At 32.9% G+C, this 21,698-nt stretch overlaps 2 protein-coding genes across 2 annotated transcripts; both read right to left on the bottom strand.

Annotated features, from left to right (window-relative positions):
* Positions 1–1,610: 1,610 nt before the first annotated feature.
* On the bottom strand, positions 1,611–4,950 carry LOC116346664 (splicing factor U2AF 50 kDa subunit). Its single transcript, XM_031776839.1, has 6 exons — positions 4,814–4,950; positions 4,486–4,695; positions 3,800–4,329; positions 2,408–2,530; positions 1,995–2,324; positions 1,611–1,913 (listed from the first exon to the last, which is right to left on the bottom strand). The coding sequence occupies exons 1-6, from the start codon at positions 4,824–4,826 to the stop codon at positions 1,782–1,784; spliced, it is 1,338 nt and encodes a 445-aa protein (XP_031632699.1). The 5' UTR covers positions 4,827–4,950; the 3' UTR covers positions 1,611–1,781.
* A 5,930-nt stretch (positions 4,951–10,880) lies between these two features.
* On the bottom strand, positions 10,881–13,560 carry LOC116346691 (odorant receptor 67a-like). Its single transcript, XM_031776878.1, has 6 exons — positions 13,142–13,560; positions 12,858–13,053; positions 12,530–12,775; positions 12,355–12,454; positions 12,019–12,285; positions 10,881–11,581 (listed from the first exon to the last, which is right to left on the bottom strand). The coding sequence occupies exons 1-6, from the start codon at positions 13,452–13,454 to the stop codon at positions 11,525–11,527; spliced, it is 1,179 nt and encodes a 392-aa protein (XP_031632738.1). The 5' UTR covers positions 13,455–13,560; the 3' UTR covers positions 10,881–11,524.
* Positions 13,561–21,698: the final 8,138 nt, after the last annotated feature.

Below are 21,698 nucleotides of genomic sequence, written 5' to 3'. Positions count from 1 at the left end.
GAAAGATTGAGAAACCTAAAGAAAATTCTGGAAATTCATAGACATTTCTAGAAAAATAGGTCAATTTCCATATAGAACTTTCTCGAACATTCGAGAAACTTATGGAACATTCTAGAATTTTTAAGAATATAAGTCAAAATCATTGTAGAAGATTCTCGAAAGTCTTGGAATATTCTAGAACATTGTCTTATGACAACATATAATGAGTCGAAGTTTCTAGAAAAATCCGTTTAAAACCATGGAACATTCTAGAACATGTTATAGTCGCAGAAAATACATCTAGAACTTTATAAAAGTCTAATTTTGAACAAGGTCAAGTGAACATCCAAAGAAATAATAAAACAAAAAAAAAAAAACAAGTGAAACTTGTTGTTGTCATTTAAAATGTGCCAACATTCAAAATAACTACTTTACTTGTGTCCATTGTAACTCTGATACTTCAGACGAGGAATGATTTTTTAAATTCTTTGTTAATTTATTTTTTATTATTGATCATAAAATAAACATTAATTTCAATTTCACTGCTCCTTTTATTTCATTTGTTCGAAAATTTATGATTTATCACTTCACCCCACCACTTTTCTGAGACTCAAAAATCGAGTGTTTTGAAAAGTACCCATAATTTTTTTGAAAATATATTTTTGAAAATTTCGCGACTATAGGGTGTTAGCTATGGTAATTCTCTATCGATTAGGACATTCAACTGATCAAAAAAATAAAAATTGTGAATTTTATGTATGTGCACAAAAACCCTTATCACTTCACCCCACCTTACCTTAATTTTTAAAAATATCTACACCAGTTAAATTATCGAAGCTTTTTGACTTTACAAAAAATATCAAAATAGGTGGCTACGCTATGTTCCAATAAAAATGACTTAACAACTGACTCGACAGCTACCTGCGAAAAAATAAAAAGAATAAACTAAAGTTCATTTGAATGTTATTTCTACTTTTAAAATAATTATTAATTTCTAACTTCTTTTTAACTTTTTCTAAGTATTCCAATTAGTTTTTGCATTTAATGTGAACACTGAACAGGTTTTTACGCAACTTGTTTAACAGCTTCAATGTATTATAATTAAAAATGAAGTGATCGGTAAGAAATCGCATTATCTTATATGAATCGTTGCGGCGAAAGAGTAGCTCTTATTTTTCTCCAAATAATACTGCAACATAACTTCATGTTGCAGTATTATTTGGAGAAAAATAAGAGCTACTGTTTCGCCGCGACGATTCATATCTCCGAGAGTTAAAACATATGTTTCTTATCTTATATCTACAAATTCAACTTGCAACTGACACAAAAAAGCAAATTTAAAGTTTTCTCTTCATCTTACAATTTGAAATGCAAAGAAAAGGTCTTCACTTTCGTGTGAAAAGTCTCTAGCAAATCGAAAGGGAGAGGATGTAGCTCGAACGATTTAGGGAGGTTATCCGAGCTTACACTCCCTTGTGCCCATGCATGATTTCATTCGAATGGTTTTATATACCTCGGCGGCATGCAAGTATTTCTTCGATTTGCAAGGGTTTTTCATAAGAAAGTTAAGACCTTTTTTGTAATTTAGTTTGCTAGGGTTCTTAGAAGAAAAGAAATAAAAAAAATATTCGTTTGGACTGTCACACAAAAAAAGTTCTTTATTCAATTTACTCGTGACTGCTGTTGATGCATACAATTATAACTGATTTTATTTCGTTCGTAACCCTATTTTCATGTAATTAGTGTCATCCTTAACTCAGTATATTGTTAAAATGAATGTGTTTTAGTTGTTAGTTTGGATATTAAAATTCACGACGATGGTATTTATCAGGATCAAAGTATGATGTGACAACAACACGATCACTGAATTTTCGTCCAGTTAATGCTTGTTGCGCCTTTTGGCAATCTATAACAGAATTAAACTCGACATATACCTGCGAAAAAGAGAAAAAGACAAATAAAAGTTCATTATTCGTTTGGTTTGTTCGTATTTGGCGAATTTTTCATTGACTTACCTTTCCACAACCGGGTACTTCAACTCCTTCAATGGGTCTTGGTATTTCAATACTACGCACAACCCCATATTTGTTGCATTCTTCTCTGATATCCTCCAAAATATCCTCGTATTCATCTTCATCGCGTAGTTCGTCGGGTGTTACCATGTTCAATAAGCATAGCACTTCTGTGGCTGGACCCGAGGTGCCAACAAGCGATAAGCCTGGCACTTGGATTTGAACCGGCGCTGTTTGTACATTTGATGAATTCGAATTCTTTGCACCGACACTGGCCCGTTGAACAATCAACTTTTTGTCACCCAATTGCATTCCATTCAGTCCAGCGATTGCCTGCGAATATTTGAATCAAGAAATAAAAAAAACAACCATTTAGAAATATTTTAAAGAACTAAAAAAAATCAAAGTGAACATACCTGATCGGTTATGTTAAAATCAACATATTCGGCGAACGCATAGCCCTTACTTAAACCGGTCGCTGCATCCTTGACCAAATTAAATGCACGCAATTGTCCGAATGATAACAGCAATTCCTTCACCTGAAAATGGACGAAAATTGAATTAGTTTTGTTGCTTCTTAAACAAAAGTTGATTTCTTTTTTGTTTCTATTTTGCATGTTCAGAATCTAAAAAAACTTCATGTAAATCTAACGCGTTTGCCCTTACGTACTTACGTGCACATCACATTTGCTTACATGAAAAGTTAATAATAAAAAAACGAGAGCACATCTAGAAGTGATTGCCAGTAAGCGAATGGATTGTAAATTGTGAAGTAAAACGAACAAAAGAAAATTGGAAGGATATCTAACGATTTTGAACATGAGGATGTGCCAAATAATCCAATGGATTTGAATACTCGAAATTTGATCAATTCTAATGAAATGCCCTTTTTTCCGCAAAATTTATCTATTATTTTTTTCTTTTTCAATTTTATAGCACGACACATTGTAAAATACTAGAAATGTTTCCCTATTTATCACTGCATTCATGTATTTAATATTTTGTTATCTTTGTTTTAATTTTTTTCCTGTTGAATAATAGCGCACACTTGCCTTCAATCAAGAGCAATTCCAGACACAGTTTTATACCGTAGTATTCGTAAAATGTGAGGTAGACAGTGAATTTGGAATCAAAAATTATGTGCGCGCAATTCGGTAACGTGCATTATTTTATACTTGGTCACCAATTTTTTTATGAGAAAAAAAACAGTCTCAATCACATACGGGTGGTCGATCATCTACAGTGTGAAACGCGCACGTCGACCACAAAAAAAAGAGTTTTGTTTTTTTGGGAGGAAGGAAAGAAAAACAAAACAGAGTTTAGTCAAAGCAATCATAGACAAATTTGAATAAAAAAATAAATATAACGCGAATATCGAATATTGATTGGAGTAAAGCGTGTAATGAATCTGAAAGGCTGAAAAGGCTAGAAAAATGCTGCAAAAAATTGACATTTTGACTGAATGAAAAACAAAAAAAATAACACATTTCCTGATGTATTGTGCGTGTAATGTTTTGCGCCTGAAATAAAAGAACACTGTGGAATAAAGAAGAATGTGCATGTGTTGTTGTGTCGATTTTTAGTTTTTTTTTTTTGATTTTCCTGTAAATCAAATTGAAAGATACGACGCACATAGGTAGCTCATCCAATAGAATTAAAAAAAAAACCTATAAATCTGAAATATTGTATATAATTTTTTCGGCCGATGTATTGAGCCGTTGTGTATGTGTTCGAGCGATTAAAGAGCGGAAACGATTGATCACACCTAAAAAAATGCCGATTTGAGTCCAATGGCTGAAATTACTTACCTGATCTTCGTTCAAGTAGTTTGGCAAACCGCCAATAAATATTTTGTGAGGTGAGTCCGGAACAACTGTACTAATGACACCGCTAACCGGTCCAACTTGATGATTGTTGCTTGCATTTACCGAACCCCCTTCCATGCCAGGCATTGGCTGATAATCGTGCGGACGACGAATTTTAAGACTTTGCCCCTTGAAATTTATACCATCGAATGCCATGGCCTGTGTGGTCTCATCAATTGAACGAAATTCCAAAAATGCAAAATTTTTATCGAGATTTATTTGACAAGCCAATACTGGATTGCCGGCGGCTTGTGCGAGACCAGAAAGATGCATCTGATCATTGAAATAGGCCATCATCTCATCTTCGGTCACACCAAATGGTATGTTACCGACGTACAATCGTCGTGCTTGCCGTGTTATTGTACTGCCAACGACGGGCACAGCTGCTTGCGGTGTATCGGCAACGATATTTGCAGGAATTTGTCCGGCTGCCTGCATTGCCTTGTATTGAAGCGGTGTAATATGCTCAAAACCTGAAAACAAAAAACATATTTACATACATTTACGTCATTCAAAACAATTGGTGATATGCCAATTCTGGAATTCATTTTGTGTTGGTGTTAAATTCCTGAAGCGGCACTTTGCTTGAAACAAACGATTTGTTTACATCATTAAAACAATATAATTACCTGGTGGTGGGACATCCCAGTACAAACTGCACTTTCGTCGACGTGAACGATGTGGTTTACGTGGTGAACGGGAACGACTGCGACGTCTACCACCTCTATGGCTATCGGGCGATCTTGAACGTCTTCCTCTGCTGTGTGAACGATCCCGGGATCTATTTCGACGAGTATTTCCACGCTCTCCAACACCACCTCTTTCACCACGCTCACGATCTGAAATTTACCCAATATTAAAAAGTATAAAAACATATAGTGGTTTTAAACAAATAAAGAACAAAGATTTAAACAAAGTAAATATAAATTGAATGGGAAACTAAATATTACAACTCACCTTCGGCACCCATTTTTACGATTTAAAACGTAAATACTCAAAATCACAAAATAAGAGAATCAATGCAAAAAAAATGTGTACAGCGTTCAAATGACTTCTCTTCTATATATTATTTTTTCCAAGATGGCGGAATGACAACTAAAATACCGCGGCACTTATACACTGTATGTATTAGTGTGATTACAAAAATTAAATGTCATCGTTATAGCACAGGGTTCGATAATTCTATTCAGCGAAATTAAGTATTTTGTTAGACTCTCATATGGTTGGAATTAAAAAAACACTGAATATTTGGGAAAAAAAATCTTCAGTTAAAATATTAAAATAATATGTGAAATAATTTGTTTGAATTCATTTCATTAGTTGTCATCAATTTTTTCGGAGCAAAATATATAGATTTATCTCTGTTGTAGCTATTGATTGAGAGAAACATTGCATACACAAAAGTATCGTACATATACTTAAAGTGGTGAGTATTCATTAGAGACGAAGTGATGATTAGTGCACGTATGTATCGGTCTTTCATGTATTGGTACTCACCGGTACATCTCTGGAACAATTGAGTTTCCCAGCAAACAAATTTGTAATGTTTTAAGTACATTCTAACGTTGAAAAATGTAACGTTTTGGCCCATTCTGATGGTCATTTTCGTGTCAAATGGAACGGCATATAGGCAATATATATGCATAGTTTTCACGAATTCCAATGGAATGGATCCACTTGTTTCTTTCACATCCAATAATATTTCGTTTGACAACATAATGTGAACACAACCCAACACATTAAGTTTTAAAATGAAAATCTAACAATTCATTTGTTCATTTACGCTCAAATAAAAAAATAAACAATTTGTTCCGAAAGATATTAATTCAAAACTCTGCAGAAAAACTCTTTTATACGTAATTTATTGCATTTATATTTCTTTATTTGTGGAATTAGTATTTTCAATTTTCGAAATGCAACTGACATCTTTCTGACAATTTTCTATTCACGCGGTGTATATGTGTCAAACCAAATCCAACGATATTCATTTACATGTATTGTTAGTATAAACAACTATCGCACCAACCGATTTTGTTTACAATAAAACTTTGTTTTGTTTTGTTTTTAAGAGGATTTCTTAAGAATTTCATGTGAGTGTTTGTAGCGTGGTTCGGGTGATCAATTAATTTTATTATCATTTCAATTTCAACGATTTTGTGTGTTCGGAACGCTGTTCGCTGTGGAATGGATATATTCACAATTTGTTTTTTGGCTGTCTTTGTTTTAATTTTGATATAACAGAGTGTTGATAAAATTTACTGTGAATATTCCAACAACATTTCGATCGGGAAAATATTTGATGTCTCATTGGAAATAAATTTCATTATTCGATTTAGAATACAGAGTCACTTTGTTGAGGTAAGACGTGATATTTATGATGCGTTCTTCAATACTGTTTCATTTGATTTGTGATAGAAGTGTTTTTATCTTATTATGTTTGTGATTTATTGCATTTTTTTCTAAATTTGTGTTCATTTTTTTTTCGTTTATTTGTATCAGTTCTTCAAGAATGAAAAGAAAAAGAGATAACAACGATTCGCCGGTATACGATGACGAAAGAGAAGAAAAAAATAATTTCGTTGCAATAAAAAGTGGCTTGCAAACAATATTTCGACCCGAGTATGCAGCAATTGTGACGCAAATATTGTTTGAGCGCAGTCATCAAATGACGGAAGTTGCCTCATTGGCCTCACTTTTGATTTTATTCAAGGTGAATGAAGCACTTGACAATGAAAATCGTCAATTCTTTTTGCGATGGGATCGTCGACAGTTCTTCTTCGATTGCTTCAATGCGGTATTGGCCAAAAATGTTTACAATAATAATACCGATTATCCCATACCGCCAGAGTTTCGGTTTATGGTCGAAAACTTCAGTGATGAACAGTTCGAATGGCCGAACAAGGAAAAGTTGGAGAATGGTTTTCGTTATTTTGTCAAACAGCACATTGCAAATACGAAAACCAATCTCACCACTTGGTGTGAAGGTCGACTTAAGTCATTCTTTCGAATGCAATGCTGGTATCGCAATCACAACATCAATGGACCGAGATTTGATGGCATCGACATCAGAAATGCCAAAATGTTAGCATATCGATCCAACGACTTGACAAATGGTAATGTGGAAAGAGTAGAAAAGGCCAACATTTTATTGGATGATCTGGTTGCAATTGGATGGCGACGCCAAAAATGCATGAAATTTTTTGTAAAGGATCATTGGTTTGAATCGTTGTGGTTGTTCGAAAAAATGCAACGTCAAATAGCAGCTTGTCACAGTGATGCCACACAATGATATACCATTCATGAAATATTCCGTGACAATCCGAACTTTCAACAGCCAACAAACAATCGCCCTCCGAAAAATAAACAGTTTTGCTCTTGTACCGTTATGCGATTATCATTTGAAAAAAATTGCAAGCGTGCGAAAATTGGTTCCCAAATTCCGCAATCCGTACACCAACCGACTAAATAAAAACTCCGAAGAATACTACAGAGATCATGATCGAGATGGACTATGGAATTTGTTGTTCGACGTCGATGAAATCAACCAATTGGGCAACCGATCCAAACAATTCCATCATCAAATCGTGACCAATAGTGTTTCCGTATCGGCACTGTACACCAAACCAGAGCAAACGTGCAACGAAAATGTGCATTTACAGGCGGACAATCTTGTAGAAAAGTAATACGTTATTGGCATCAATCTGAAAAAATGTTTAAAAAAATTACCGGTCAAATTTGAACCCGGATTTGTGTGTAGTTTCAGTCATTTTACGGTTGCCATAGCGTAACATTCAGGTGTGAATACATGAAAAAGAGGAACGACAATCATTAGTATCAATTGAATTGTAAACGAAATATCATTTTTTTAAATTAAAAACTTGACTCACCTACGGGCTCCTTCCCTCCGTACTACCGTTGTACTGTTCTCATGAACGCACAACAAGGCCACAAGATTTGTGTAACACAAATGGTGTCAAGCCTAGCTAAGCTAACTAATCGTTATTATAATATTTGTTTTATCTAATAATTTATGGATTCAGTGGTGCTGCTTGTCAGTTGACATTGTTTGGTGGTCTTCTCAACGAATCAGGCACTAGTACGCCAAACATCCGACAAAGTCCTGTGTAACTTGAAGCAAAAACATTAAAAAATGAATAGACTCTATTTTCAATTGATTCATACTTTTAAGCATAATGCATTTTGCAGCAACAATATCGCGGTGCCAAACAACTGTCTGTGGATCAGCATCATCATCCTGAACATTTAATGGCCAATTTTTGTAGGTAACATTAACCTTTGACATTAAACGCCCATTCCGAAGTATTCTCGCCAAATCCTCATAATTGCCATTGCACATTCGATGCTTAATTTCCTTCCATTCCTTTTGCAAAGCACGTTTGCTAACCGTTGCCACAATTATATTTGGTAGACTAGCGACTGAGTCCGGTAGTCCAGTAGTCCAGTAATCGGTTCCGCTTTGCAACCGTAGAATACTTTGAATCGATGCGGTTTTGTGTTCGCTGGAAATCGTTCTTGGCAATTCGCACATGTTTGTGATGTTCCCCATTCATCTTCCATTTTCACCACTGAATGGCCAAGTTTCTTGAGGCTCACTAAAAATTTCCGCGATCCTGGACATCTTTCCCGTCTCTTCAAACCAAATGGCCGATTGGGTGGCATCTCCGATGCACCAAAGATAATCATTGACGGCATGTTGTTGGTCACTGTCACGGCGATGTTATCATTTACTTGGTTCGACTTCATGTAAAGATAAAAGTCCAGTCGTGAATATTTGCGCATAACACAGACCATACATTGAAAGGTATTATCGGTTCTATTGTTGTTAATTTCAAATATTTTTTTCAGTCAGTTACACTGTACACAGATTTTGGAGGCATAAAAATTGAAATCTTTTGTGGAGATTGCCAGGGAATTTTTAGAATATTTTTGGCATTATGTACTAGCAATTGAAGGATTCACCAAAAAATTGAGGAAGTTCAATTCAAAATATGACATTTGATGATGAATTTAAAGACGTTCATTATCGTGGGATGATATAGAATGCATACTCAGGTGCCGATACAAACCAAAATCAGTTCTTTTTACGTTTATGAACGCCACACAACGACCATTGGATTTGAAAATTGAAATACCGTCTCTTTGATTATGTATAACATAAGCTCCAAAATTTTATTAAAAAAATTAAGAGTTTCTAAAACAAATACTATATTTTTTGATTGTGTTTCAAGCCGAGTCACAGCCATCAATGGTGACCATATATGCAAATTTATTGGCTGGTTGAATTTCAGAAACTAAACTATTCTGAAGTCAAATGATCTTCTTCATGCAACCAAATAATGTTAAAAATTTAATAAAGATGAATTTGTAGCAATTATTCATCGATAAACAACGATACCTTTACGCCGAAATCGATTAATGCGTCCAAAAAATGAAACACTTTAAAAATGTCATATGGTTTTCCTATAAAAAGCATTTGGTATGTGTCTGTTTGTGCGCATTTTTGCGTAGTTGTTTTTGATATTTTTGAAACGTTCTGTGTAATTTTTTTACCCTTTTACCAACGGTCACCGAAGCGCTTCCACGAATTGAATGCATTTCTCCCTTTTATACAATTGTAGTTTTTGATTTAACAACTAAAAAAGATTTATTTGTCATAATGAATCAAAAGAATAAATAATTAGATGACACCTTTGAGTAAAAGAAATCGAAAAAATGGTGTACTGCACATTTAAAGCTTTTTTTTCATTTTTCTAGCACAGAACGGCACAAAAAAGGATAAAATCAATGTCATATATGTCGGAATATTTTATTTTATTTTGTGTTAAAAAAAGAAAAAATGTCCTTATTTTACACCAACTTTTTTTAATGATTGGGCCGAATACAGGACAAAAATATTGATCGATATAAGTGTTTTTTTTTAAATTAATATGAAAGAAACATGCATCCGTATGAGGTGTATTTGGTGTTTTGTAATTTCTTCTAACTTTCCTCTCACAATGTATTTAAAAATCCAAACCATGATAACCTGCCATTAAAACTCCAAATTTTCGGTTTCAGACAGTAGATGCCAAATATTAGAGCCACTCAAAACGTGGGGGATAATGGGATACCATGTCAGATCGCGGACACTATTTGAGCACTAACTTTTGGAATCTTTAGTTTTCATTTTATGTTCTACGTTGGAAGTTTTAAGAAAACTACCCCTAACACAAAAAATCGACCCACCACTTTCATGCGAACGCATGGGGCATTAATTTTTTTTCAACGATTAAAGTGCTAAATGGCACCAAAATTCTAGAAAGGTTTGAAAAAATTCTGTCATAGAATTATTTTTAGTACCAATAGAGAGTACGATCCGATGAGTATGAAAAAAAGCCCCGTTTAGTACAATTTGTACTGTACAAATTCTAAAAATGGCAGTACAAATTGAGAACAACTTATCTATGCTCGAAATAACCCCCTAGCTCAAAATTACTCGTGAGATGTGAGGGAGCCCATATGTATTACATATACCCACCTGCCCGCTAGTTGAAATTTTTTATTCAAACCTAACTCCGGCGCCACCTAGAAAAATAATTTTTATCAATGAGTAGATCTAGTAGAAAACCTTACACCAATTTTCTATCATGTATTCGGAATCATCGTAGTTCGAGAGCTGGCAACAAAATACCCTAGCAAAATGGAATAATTTTATTCCTTGTGAAAAACCCAAGGAAAATCGAATATTTTCTCAAGAGGGGGTCCTCGGGCGCTAGGAGGGGGTCAATGCGAACTATGTCAGAACCTATGTTTATGATTGATGAATTTTCGAAAAATTCAGCACAATAAACAGAGTGAAATATTGGCTTATATATACGTATTTTTAATTGATATATTATAGCATTCGCCATGAAAATAAATTTTATTCAAATTACATTTCAATGACAATTATGAATAATTTTGTGTTTGTATTGTGTTTATCTTTTTAAAAAATTGCTGTCGGTATACCCGAATAGCGCCTGTGAATCGGAGCTATGAAAATTGTGCTGCTATGTTCCGCACTTCCCAAAAAGCTATTCTATATAATGTATAGTCGTTTTCAATAAGATCTGTTACAGCGAACTGTCAAAATTTTGAACAAACAACATACCCTCAACAAAATTCAAACCAAATTGACACGTTTAACTAAGGAGCCTCGTGTACTTTCGAATGGTAATGCGTTCCGAAATTCATTGTATTAGTTTGACAACACAGATCTTTTTGGAAATGACTATACAATCATTTTCTGTTTTCGAGTAGGTTTTCTCCGAAATATTCCGATGGAATTTATGTTATATAAATTAGTTGTGAGCAAGAAAAAGGCTTATTTGGCTTACTTTCACATTACATAATTAAATATATCAGAAAGAAAGTCTTATGTAATTCAAAAAACAATGCCGCAGCCAGAAATTGCTATTGTGAAGTACAGTAACAAAAAGTGCAAAATCCAGTACAAATTTTGTGTCAGAAATAGTGAAGAACAAAAAAGGTTTCACTTTCGCAAAAGTTGAAAACAAAAAAAAATTCTTCATTTCTGGAACTATTAGTTTTCAATGCAATGTGAAATCATTAGTAGGTGCAAAGGGTGCATCGCAATGTTGCTGATTTTAACAGAAGCAATTTTGTAAATTATTCGTCATTCAAAGTTTTCAAAATCATATAATAGCTGCAGGTGGTCTTTATAAACTGAAACAAAAAAAAATTGAAAAATGTCAATCAGAAAGTGTTGGATATTGGCTTAGATTACAATTTTTAAAAGTTAATTGTATTTGTGGAGTATCTTATTCCAAGAAAAAAATATGTTTCTCGAAATAAACTGAAATAAGACTATTTTTTATAATTTGTCACTGTGTGTAGAACTAATAAAAATACAAGCAATAAAAAAAATGCGAAATCTGCCTTTATATTTAGAACTGCAATTTTCACACATTCCATGTGCGCCGCACACTTGTATTAATTTTAAATGTACATTTAGCTACAAGTTTGACACATTTGACTGTTGTACAAAAATTATAAACCATACTTCGAAATGTCAAACTTTTCCGCAAGAGTGAAATTTACAGCCCTATTTATATTACACGGCATAAATGAAATGTCAGTAAACTAAATCAAGTTAAACTTACTTTAGTGAACGTTTCCAAATTAAGCTCAACGATACCGAATCCATGGTAGAAAATGGGTTTTTGAGACATTTGAATCATAAGAATAATGGACTTTTTAAGATCATTAGGTAACTCAATCCAATTGCAATCATGATAAAGACAATCTGCCATTTTCTCATAGCTATTGGAAGCTAATTTTCCAAAATAGCAAGACAAAAACAAATTCCCAATGCAAATGGACAATCCCGTGGTGAAAAAAATACCATCAATATTAAAATGTTTTGCTTGCTGAAATATACGAACAACATATAATACATAAATTGAATGAATTGATTGGAAAGAGTAGAAGTTAGCTACCATCTCCACATCAAAAACCATAATTGCCATTCCCAACATATTATGAATTAGTTCGATCATAATGACAAATGCATAGACCTCAGACGAATATAAAAACCAACTAAATAAAAATACAAATCCGAATTAGTTTATAGTTTTACTAAAATACAAAATGAAATTTGGAGCATTTACTCACTTTCTAATCGAAATTTGGAACTGAATAATTTTGCAAAGTAACTTTTTCTTATTGCCATTCTCATCGGGATGATTTAATTTGCGTAGCTTATGTTGAAACATTTCATAAAATGCTTCATGATGAAAACACATCGAAATAAATATCAAGAAAAAGGCACCGTTTAAAGTGAAATAAGAAATAAAATAGAGAAGGGTCACGGAGAGTTGACCACAATATCCAAGTGGTGTCGTTTGATTCCAGGGTAGACTGACGATGATACGAATAGATTTTAAGATCATTTGTGAGTTGAAAAATATTGAAAATGCACAATTGGACAAAAGTTACTCACACAAAATGAAATGGCTCATATAAATGATCTCTATTTAGCTCTCCATCCAAATACATACAAAACAACAATGAGCCAATACCAGTTAAAAGATGAAAAAACCATTGAATTGAGAACACCCGTGTGAAATAAAACTTCAATAACCATTCACATTTGTCATTTGCTCGTTCCAAAAATTGAAATGAATCTTCATCTTTGTCTAAATTAGGAATAAACATAAGGTAGATTTTTGTAAGTGATCTTTTCTGTTACATCTTGAAAAGTAGTAATTTTTCATGTAGACTTGCCTGTGTCATAGATTTTCGTTAAATTTGACACAACAATAGATATTCCATGTCGCACATAAAATGCAACCAACGCGGTGTATATTTTGGCCAACGTATAGAAAACTAAACAATATGCAAATAAGGTTTCTTCGTAATTATTGATTCGATTTTTTAATATAAAGGCAACCGATGCAATCATAGTAATAATCTGCATCAAAATCAAAACTACAGAAAATCCAATGTATGCCCGTTTCTTCCAAACACTTGTATAATTATCCGGAGGCAAGAGACAAAGCCATGTCATCATTTGCTGTAGACTTGGTATTGGCTTCATTATAAACTCAACTTTTTAAATTGAAAAATGAAAAAGGCGCGTATTAAAAATTGGAAAAAATGATAATTTGATTTTTGGCTGGTTACTAGAGATCGATTTCGAAAATAAGTCTGAACAGTAACTGTTAAGAAATATGACTGATTGAATGCATTTCACAGGTCTCCCTTTTATACTAGTTTTCAATTGTAAGAACTGAGTCAGCTTTTCACACATGCTTCGATTCTCAATATGCATTTGATCCACGTATTTTGTACAACCAAAATAGATTGTTTGTCATAATAAATCAAAAGAATAAATAATTAGATGGCACCTTTGAGTAAAAGAAATCTGAAAGATGGTGTACTACACATTTAAAGCATTTTTATCATTTGGCTAGCACAGAACGTCACAAAAAAGGATAAAATCAATGTCATACATATATGTCAGAATATTTTATTTTATTTGGTGTTGAAAAAAGAAAAAGTATTGATCCTCTTGCCTCAAAGAAACCTTTTTTCCATTTGACAATCAAACGTCAAGGACGTCAAGCTTTTTGGATATCGAATGCCTTTATCAAATAAAAAACCTCTGGCGAGGTGAAGTCCGAGTGAAGAAACCAAAATGTGAAACACAACATTTCTGATATCAATTTTGTGACGAAAATAAATGATAGATAATTTTTCTGTGTACTGTGAATAAAAGCTTAATAAACATTTGATCATTCAAAACGTTGCCGAAATTCCGCTCTTTTTACTGTCAGTATGGACTAGGGTGGTCCCGAATATACACAAATTCGAATTTTGATCGCAGCACACTCTATATATGTTAGACTTGGTCCCACAAACATATGTGCAAAGTTTCAGCACTCTACTGTACCGGCAACACGTGCCTCAAACGCCTTGAAGATTTTCTGTCGACACAGATCGTCACACATTTCGAACAAATTTTTTTCGACAAAAATATATGAAATTCCGTGAATCTTTCAGAATGTTATTTTTTTGTGAAAAAAATAGCCTGTGCAAAGTCTCAGCCCATTACGATATCATACAGGTATAGCTCCCATACAAAATCCACATTTTTAGTGATTTTTTCAGATTTTTGTATGAAAAGTGTGTTAAAGCTTATTTGTATCGCGAAACTAATGCCAGATTCGGTTTTCTCGTGCCAAAAAACCCCTCAATACACATTTTTATCATATAGTTTTGTCGAAAAAAATTTGTTCGAAATGTGTGACGATCTGTGTCGACAGAAAATCTTCAAGGCGTTTGAGGCACGTGTTGCCGGTACAATAGAGTGCTGAAACTTTCCACATATGTTTGTGGGACCAAGTCTAACACATATAGAGTGTGCTGCGATCAAAATTCGAATTTGTGTATATTCGGGACCACCCTAGTATGGACTGTTGACACAATACAACGTTCCGAATATACAAATGTATTAAGTTTTTATTCACAGAAATTTTGTGTTTCACATTTTGGTTTCGTCACTCGGTCTTCACCTCGTCAGAGGTTTTCATTTGATATCAGTAATTTTGAGTATTTTTCCAAATTAAAGATTCAAAACATCTCCACACGTGAATTTTAATAATTTTGAATTACAATTAAAATATAGACTTTTAGGTTATTTTTTTGGTTCCAAATGACATAAATTATGGCTCATAATGGGGACGGCAAATTTTCAGTGGTGTGTGTATACACTTTTTCATCTTTGACTTGGGGCATAAATCGATGAAATTCTCAAAAGAAAACTATGGAGTCTTTTTCGCGAAAATATCCGTTATGTGTTCGGCCAGACGGTCAAATTTTGATTTTGACCCCAACTTGAAATTTTTAAGTCGCAATTGGCACTATTCGATAGCTTACTTTAAGACCATTCCAACGAAAATGCATATGCCCTGGGTATGTCAAGTATAGGTGCCACAGCGATTGTTTGGAAAAATGGCCATTTTTGCACTATCGAATGCCATATCTTGAAAACAAGAATTTTCTGGGATATGAGCTATGCGGCATATTATAGCTTAGACTTGGGGCTTTGAAAATGAGAATTCTAAATAATCATGGAACAATTAGATTCAGTGAGGTACAGTTATTTCATTGAAAATGGCTGGAATCATTCTGATAAATCTGCGGTCAAAATATATGATTGAAAATAATATGTATAATTCACAAAATCATCCTACACTTAATTTGAACATTTTCAGTGTAAGCATATCGCTTGCTGACCTCAGTAGGAGGTGAGAGCATGACCATATCACAAATGAGGACCTCTATACAAACGTCAAGCATTTAAGTCGAAGTGATCCTAGAACATGGTCACAATCGAAAAAAATATGAAAAAATTGCGTTGTCGGATGGTCTATCCGAATATTTTGAATTCCAATCCCACAAAAATGAAAATGATATTAATGTTCACTTAAATTAACATTTAAAAATATATTTACATTTATTTTGTAAATATTTTCTGGTGCTTTGTAGATTTTTTTAGCAATTAACTTGTTATCATTGTGACATAAAAGTGAGGTTATGTTAACCATTTTATTTTTCTAAATTAATATTTTTCAATATTGAAAACAATGAATTTCACAAAATTACAAAAAAAAAACTAATTTCCATTAAAAAACGTTTTAAAATTTATTTATTGTTACTTTTTTAAATTATTTTTCTGTACTTTTCAAACTTTTTAAGTAAATTTTTGTTATTGTAAATATGCGAGCGCCATCTGTTAGATGCAAAACAACACATTTGGGACAGATTAGTTCGATTTAATGCAATCAGGGAGCGCGTCAGTGTTTTCGGTAACAGATAGACCACCGCTGTGGGAAAATCTGTAACTTCCAAAGTGTTTGTATGGTTGTATCCATGAAAATGGATCAAATGACCCACCCTACTTTGTATATCAACGAGATCAATTACATAGAAAAATGGTATCTACATTCTACATGTGTCTGAAGTTCTCACAATTAACATTTTCCTGTTGAGAAAAGATTAAAGAAATTGAAGAAAGAAAGATTTTTTTGGCATATTTGAGTCAAGGTTATCTTTTGGTCTAATTTACAGCTATAAAAATTCAAAGCGTAGTGAAACTCTGTAAAACTTGATACAGATATTATCTAAACAGTTTTGTGAGCGGGCTGCTTACAAACAGAATAGTGTCAACATATATAACTTTAAAAATTCCATCGTTTAGTAATTATTCCAATCATTTTTAACATTTTAAGTGTGATTCCAAAAAAATATGAAGCCATTAGAAACAAATCGTCGAGCTTTAATTTGGCTCAGCGTGTGTCCATCTAACGAACCAATGTCAAAATGGAAGTGAGTCAATTCGAATTTGTTGACTGCGTCGATTATTCTAATATTTTTCTAACCGCATGTCGTGCAACCTTCTTCAAGTATCTGTCAACCGATTTTGAACGGTCCTTGTATACATTTCATTTTTTTCACATTGCATGCTTTTCATCAGTTTCTTACACAATTATCCGATTGACAGAATTTTATAATTACCAAAGTAATTCTATTTAGACCAAATCGATAGAACTGTACTTAACTTATATCTTTGTTGTTTTCAGATGCAAAGGCAAATTCATATAGTATTTTGTTGCAAGCAAACAATAAATGTAATGCGATATTAACTGCCGTCCGCTGTGATTTTACACCAACCAAATGTGATGACACTAATGGCATTGATGATTCAGAATTTTTAATGATCAAGCCGAATACAGGACAAAAATATTGATCGATATTAGTGTGTGTTTTTGATGAGGTGTATTTGGTGTTATGTAATTTCTTCTAACTTTCCTTTCACGACTTTTTTAAACCAAATCACGATAATCTGCAATTAACACTTTTACTTTTCGGTTTCAGCAGTAGAACTTTCGAAGTTTTTGGAAGTTTAAAAAAACTACCCCTAACCTAAAAAACCGACCTACCACTTTCATCGAGCATTAATTTTTCTTCAACGGTACTATATATGGCTCCTAATTGGGCAGTAAAACTATAGAAAGGTTTGAAAATTTGCCAACTTTAACAATTTATAGAGCTTACCTTTTCGTTTGAGGTAGTAGAAATATTTGTGCAATTTTTACGGTAGGTTTTCTGACTGAAACCGAAAAGTGAGAGTGTTAATGGCAGGTTATCGTGGTTTGTATGTTTTACACCTCATACATTTTGTTTCAGAGAAACACACTGATTTCGATCAATATTTTTTGTCCTGTATTCGACTAGATCATTAAAAATTCTGAATCATCAATGCCAATAGTGTTATCACAGGTTCAGTTGATCTGAAAAAAGGCATATGTTGTTATTTGATATCTTTTCCAACCATTGTTTGACGTCCTTAGTCCTTTGACTCTAACATGAAATAAAGATTTCTTTCGGCAAGAGAATCAATACTTTTTCTTTTTATAAAACAAAATAAAATAAAATATTCCGTCGTAGCAAAAATGAAACAACAATGAGTTCATCATTGATTTTATCCCTTTTTTGTGCCGTTCTGGGCTAGCAAAATGATAAAAACGCTTTAAATGTGCAGTACAACATTTTTCCCATTTCGTTTATTCAAAGGTGTCATCTAATTATTTATTCTTTTGATTTATTATGACAAATAAATCTATTTTGTTTGTTAAAAATATGTACGTGGATCAAATGCATATTGATAATCGAAACATGTGTGAAAAGCTGACTCAGTACAATGGAAAACTGGTATAAAAGAGAGAGCTGTGAAATGCATTCAATCAGTCATATTTCTTAACAGTTACAGTTTACTTCATTTTCGAGAAGATCTCTAGTAACCAGCCAAAAATCAATTTGTCATTATTTCGGATTTTCAATACTCGCCTTTTTCATTTTTAAATTTAAATAGTTAAGTTTATAATGAAACCAATATCAAGTGCACAGCAAATGATGACAGCTCCGGATAATTACACAAGTGTTTGGAAGAAATGGGCATACATTGGCTTTTTTGCAGCTGTAATTTTGTCACAGATTATTTCGTCGATTGCAACGGTTGCATTCATTTTAAAGAATGGAACAAATAATGTCGAAAAAACCTTATTTGCATGTTGTATACTTTTCGTTTCTTTGGCTAAAATATACCCAGCGTTGGTTACATTTTATGTGCGACGTGAATTCTCTATTATTATAAGAAATTTAACAACAATCTATGATGCAGGCAAGTCTACATGAAAAATAACTACTTTTCAAAATGTAACAAAAAAGATCACTCACCTTTTCCAGTGAATAGACCTATTCTTCATTCTACACTGGGAATTTTTTTATAATTTTATCACATTAAAAAATTAAAATTCCAGAGGTTTCATCACCGTAAAAAAAATTCCTCTGCTTAAGTTAAACTTTATTAAGTAATACTTTATTTAATGCAAATTGGTGATCAAAAATGTGGTTCAATTTGTTGAGAAAACATTTCAAACAATTCAAAATACTGAATTTTATTTTAAAGTGCGTTTTGTATTGTGTGAATTAATTTCGTGTCAGTAGGATTGTAGAATAGAAAAAGTGTCGTCACTTTTAAAAGTGAAAAAAAAGAAAAAGATCTTCACGTTTCAGTTCAATTGTTGGATATAATAAATAATTATTGAAAGGTGCAATAAGTGTATTTCAATTTGATAACCCTGATTCATTGAATTATTTACCTTTCAAATTCTTGAAAATCATATAATATTTAAAGGTTGTGTTGATAAACTGAAATAAAAAGAAAAATATTAAGAATAAATGGGTTTATTTAAATACAAGATCAAGTTAAACTTACATAGGTAAACGTTTCCAAATTCAGCTTAACGATTCCGAATCCATGGTAGAAAATGGATTTTTGCGACATTTGAATCATAAAGAGAATTTGCTTTTTAAGATCATTCGGCAGTACAATCCAATTGCAATCATTATAAAGACAGTCAGCCATTTTCTCATAGCCGCTGGAGGCCAATTTTCCAAAACAGCAATACGAAAACAAAGTTGAAGTGAATACCAGTATCCCAAGGATGAAAATGAAGACACCAATATCGATATCTTCAAATTGCTAAAATATTACAGAAAAGAATGTAATGCATTTGATGAATTATTTTTAAAAAGCGGAAGTTAGGTACCATCTCTAAATCGAAAATGCAAATCGCCAAGCAAATCATGCTGTAAATTAGTTTGATCATAATAATAAATGTATAGACCTTAGATGAATATAAAAACCACCTAAAAAGACAAAACAAGTCCAATAAGTTCCGCTTGGCTATGAATCTGGTAAACTTAAAATTGAAATTGGAGCATTTACTGACTCTCTAACGGTGATTTGAAATTCAACAAGAATGCAGAGTATCTTCTTTTGATTGCCATTTTCATCGGGATCATTCAATTTGCGCAGCTTATGTCGAAACATTTCATAAAATGCTTGATGATGAAAGCACATCGAAATAAACATCAACATAACGGCACCCATTGTAATAAAATAAGATCCAGCATAGAGCGTATCTGTAGAGATTTCTGCGCCGTATCCAAGTAGTGTTGTTTGATTCCACGGTAAACTGAGAGAATTAGATTGATGACTTAAAAATATTCGGAATGCAAAAATATTGGGAATACATTTTACTCACACACAATAAAATGGTACATATAAATAATTTCTGTTCAGCTCGCCATGAAAATATAAACAATGTAGAGTCGAAACAGTACCGATAATAGGAAAAGAAGCCATGGCCATAGTGACCACACGTTTGAAATAAAAATTCCACATCCATTCACATTTATTATTCACCCGATCCAAAAATTGAAATGAATCATCATCTTCGTCTACATACAAAGTGAAAAAAAAACAAAGGTGAGTTTCTTCCTGTTACATTTTATAAGAATTGTGAAACATTTAATGTAGCCTTACTTGCATCATAAATTGTTGCCAAATTCATCAAAATTGTGGAAAATTCATGCCGCATAAAAAATGTTACCAATCCAATATACGTCGCTCCAAACGCGACAATCAATACACAAGCCGCAAATAATGTTTGTTCGAAATTAATTGTTCCATTCTTTAAAATGAAGGCAAGTGTCGTAATCAACATTGTAATCAAAGTAACAATAATGGTCACAGAAAAGCCAATATAAGCTCTTTTTTTCCAAACACTTGTACAATCATCCGGAGGTAGGATACAATGCCAAGTCATCACATTTTGCGCAAAATTCAAGGATTTCATTTTGAAATTTATTTGATTTTGGATTCCAAAATTCGGAACAATTTAATAGAAAAATGTGAATGTTTTTAATTTAGCCAATATTTTGAAACAAATTATCACTTTCACTTTGAACTGTAATATTCAATGTTAACACAACATTTAAATTCGTTTCGACGAGTGACGATGCGTTTGCACTGATTACAAAGGTTTTTTAAGCTGCTATGGTCAAACTAAATAAGAATTTATGCAATAATCGGTGCAGTGTAACATTGTCGACTAAAATAAATGCATTAATATTTTAAGTAGTGCTTTATCCAACGGTACTAGTATATGAAAAACATCGATATACATATACACACGTTTTATGGATCACGATTTTACTACTGCGACTTATACCTACCCTGGTAAGCGAATTTCAAGTAAAATTAAAAATAGACGAGAAAATTCCGTTGAATTGAACCAAATTTGATTGTAATCGATTTGTAATTCACAATCACTTCGAATATGATGTTACCTATTACTTGTCTACAATAAAACTGAATCGTAGAACTCAACAAATGCATGCGGAATGAAATCAACGTTTGAAGATCTTAAAATAGTATGCTAGCCATCGATGTATTAAAATATTTATTGTTAAATAATAACCTTTATAGGTTTAACCAACGAAAACTCAACTGCACCAATGATGCACATGGAAAACATATTGAAGTCTTGAATTAGTAAATAGAACGATAATTCGAGCGTACAATCGTCCACGTAGGGCATTTTAATGACAAATTGAGCTTTTAAAGTTTTCTGTTCGAACCATTTTCAAACTAAAATCAATATGTTGCCGATCATCATTGTTTGAAAATTTGACCTGTCTGTTTTTGGAGATGAAATTCAATAAATGTAACACCAAAAACCATAATTAGACTGAAAAGCAGCAATTTTATGTTCGAAAGAGTGAAATGAGTCAGATATCTCATGGAGGTTGTTGGTTTGCGATAAATATCAAATTCCAAAAAGCCCTCGTTTCTTATTACAGTCACATCCAAAAAATTGAGTTTTCCCTTTATCTCTTCTTCACTGGTGAATTTCATTGTTGTATATAT

This window comes from Contarinia nasturtii, unplaced genomic scaffold (genome assembly GCF_009176525.2).
Source record: "Contarinia nasturtii isolate CC-2019 unplaced genomic scaffold, AAFC_CNas_1.1 Cnas_scaffold_1627, whole genome shotgun sequence".
NCBI classification, from domain to species: domain Eukaryota; kingdom Metazoa; phylum Arthropoda; class Insecta; order Diptera; family Cecidomyiidae; genus Contarinia; species Contarinia nasturtii.
The sequence above is the reverse complement of the archived record's forward strand: the minus strand, read 5'-3'. Positions and strand labels throughout refer to the sequence as shown.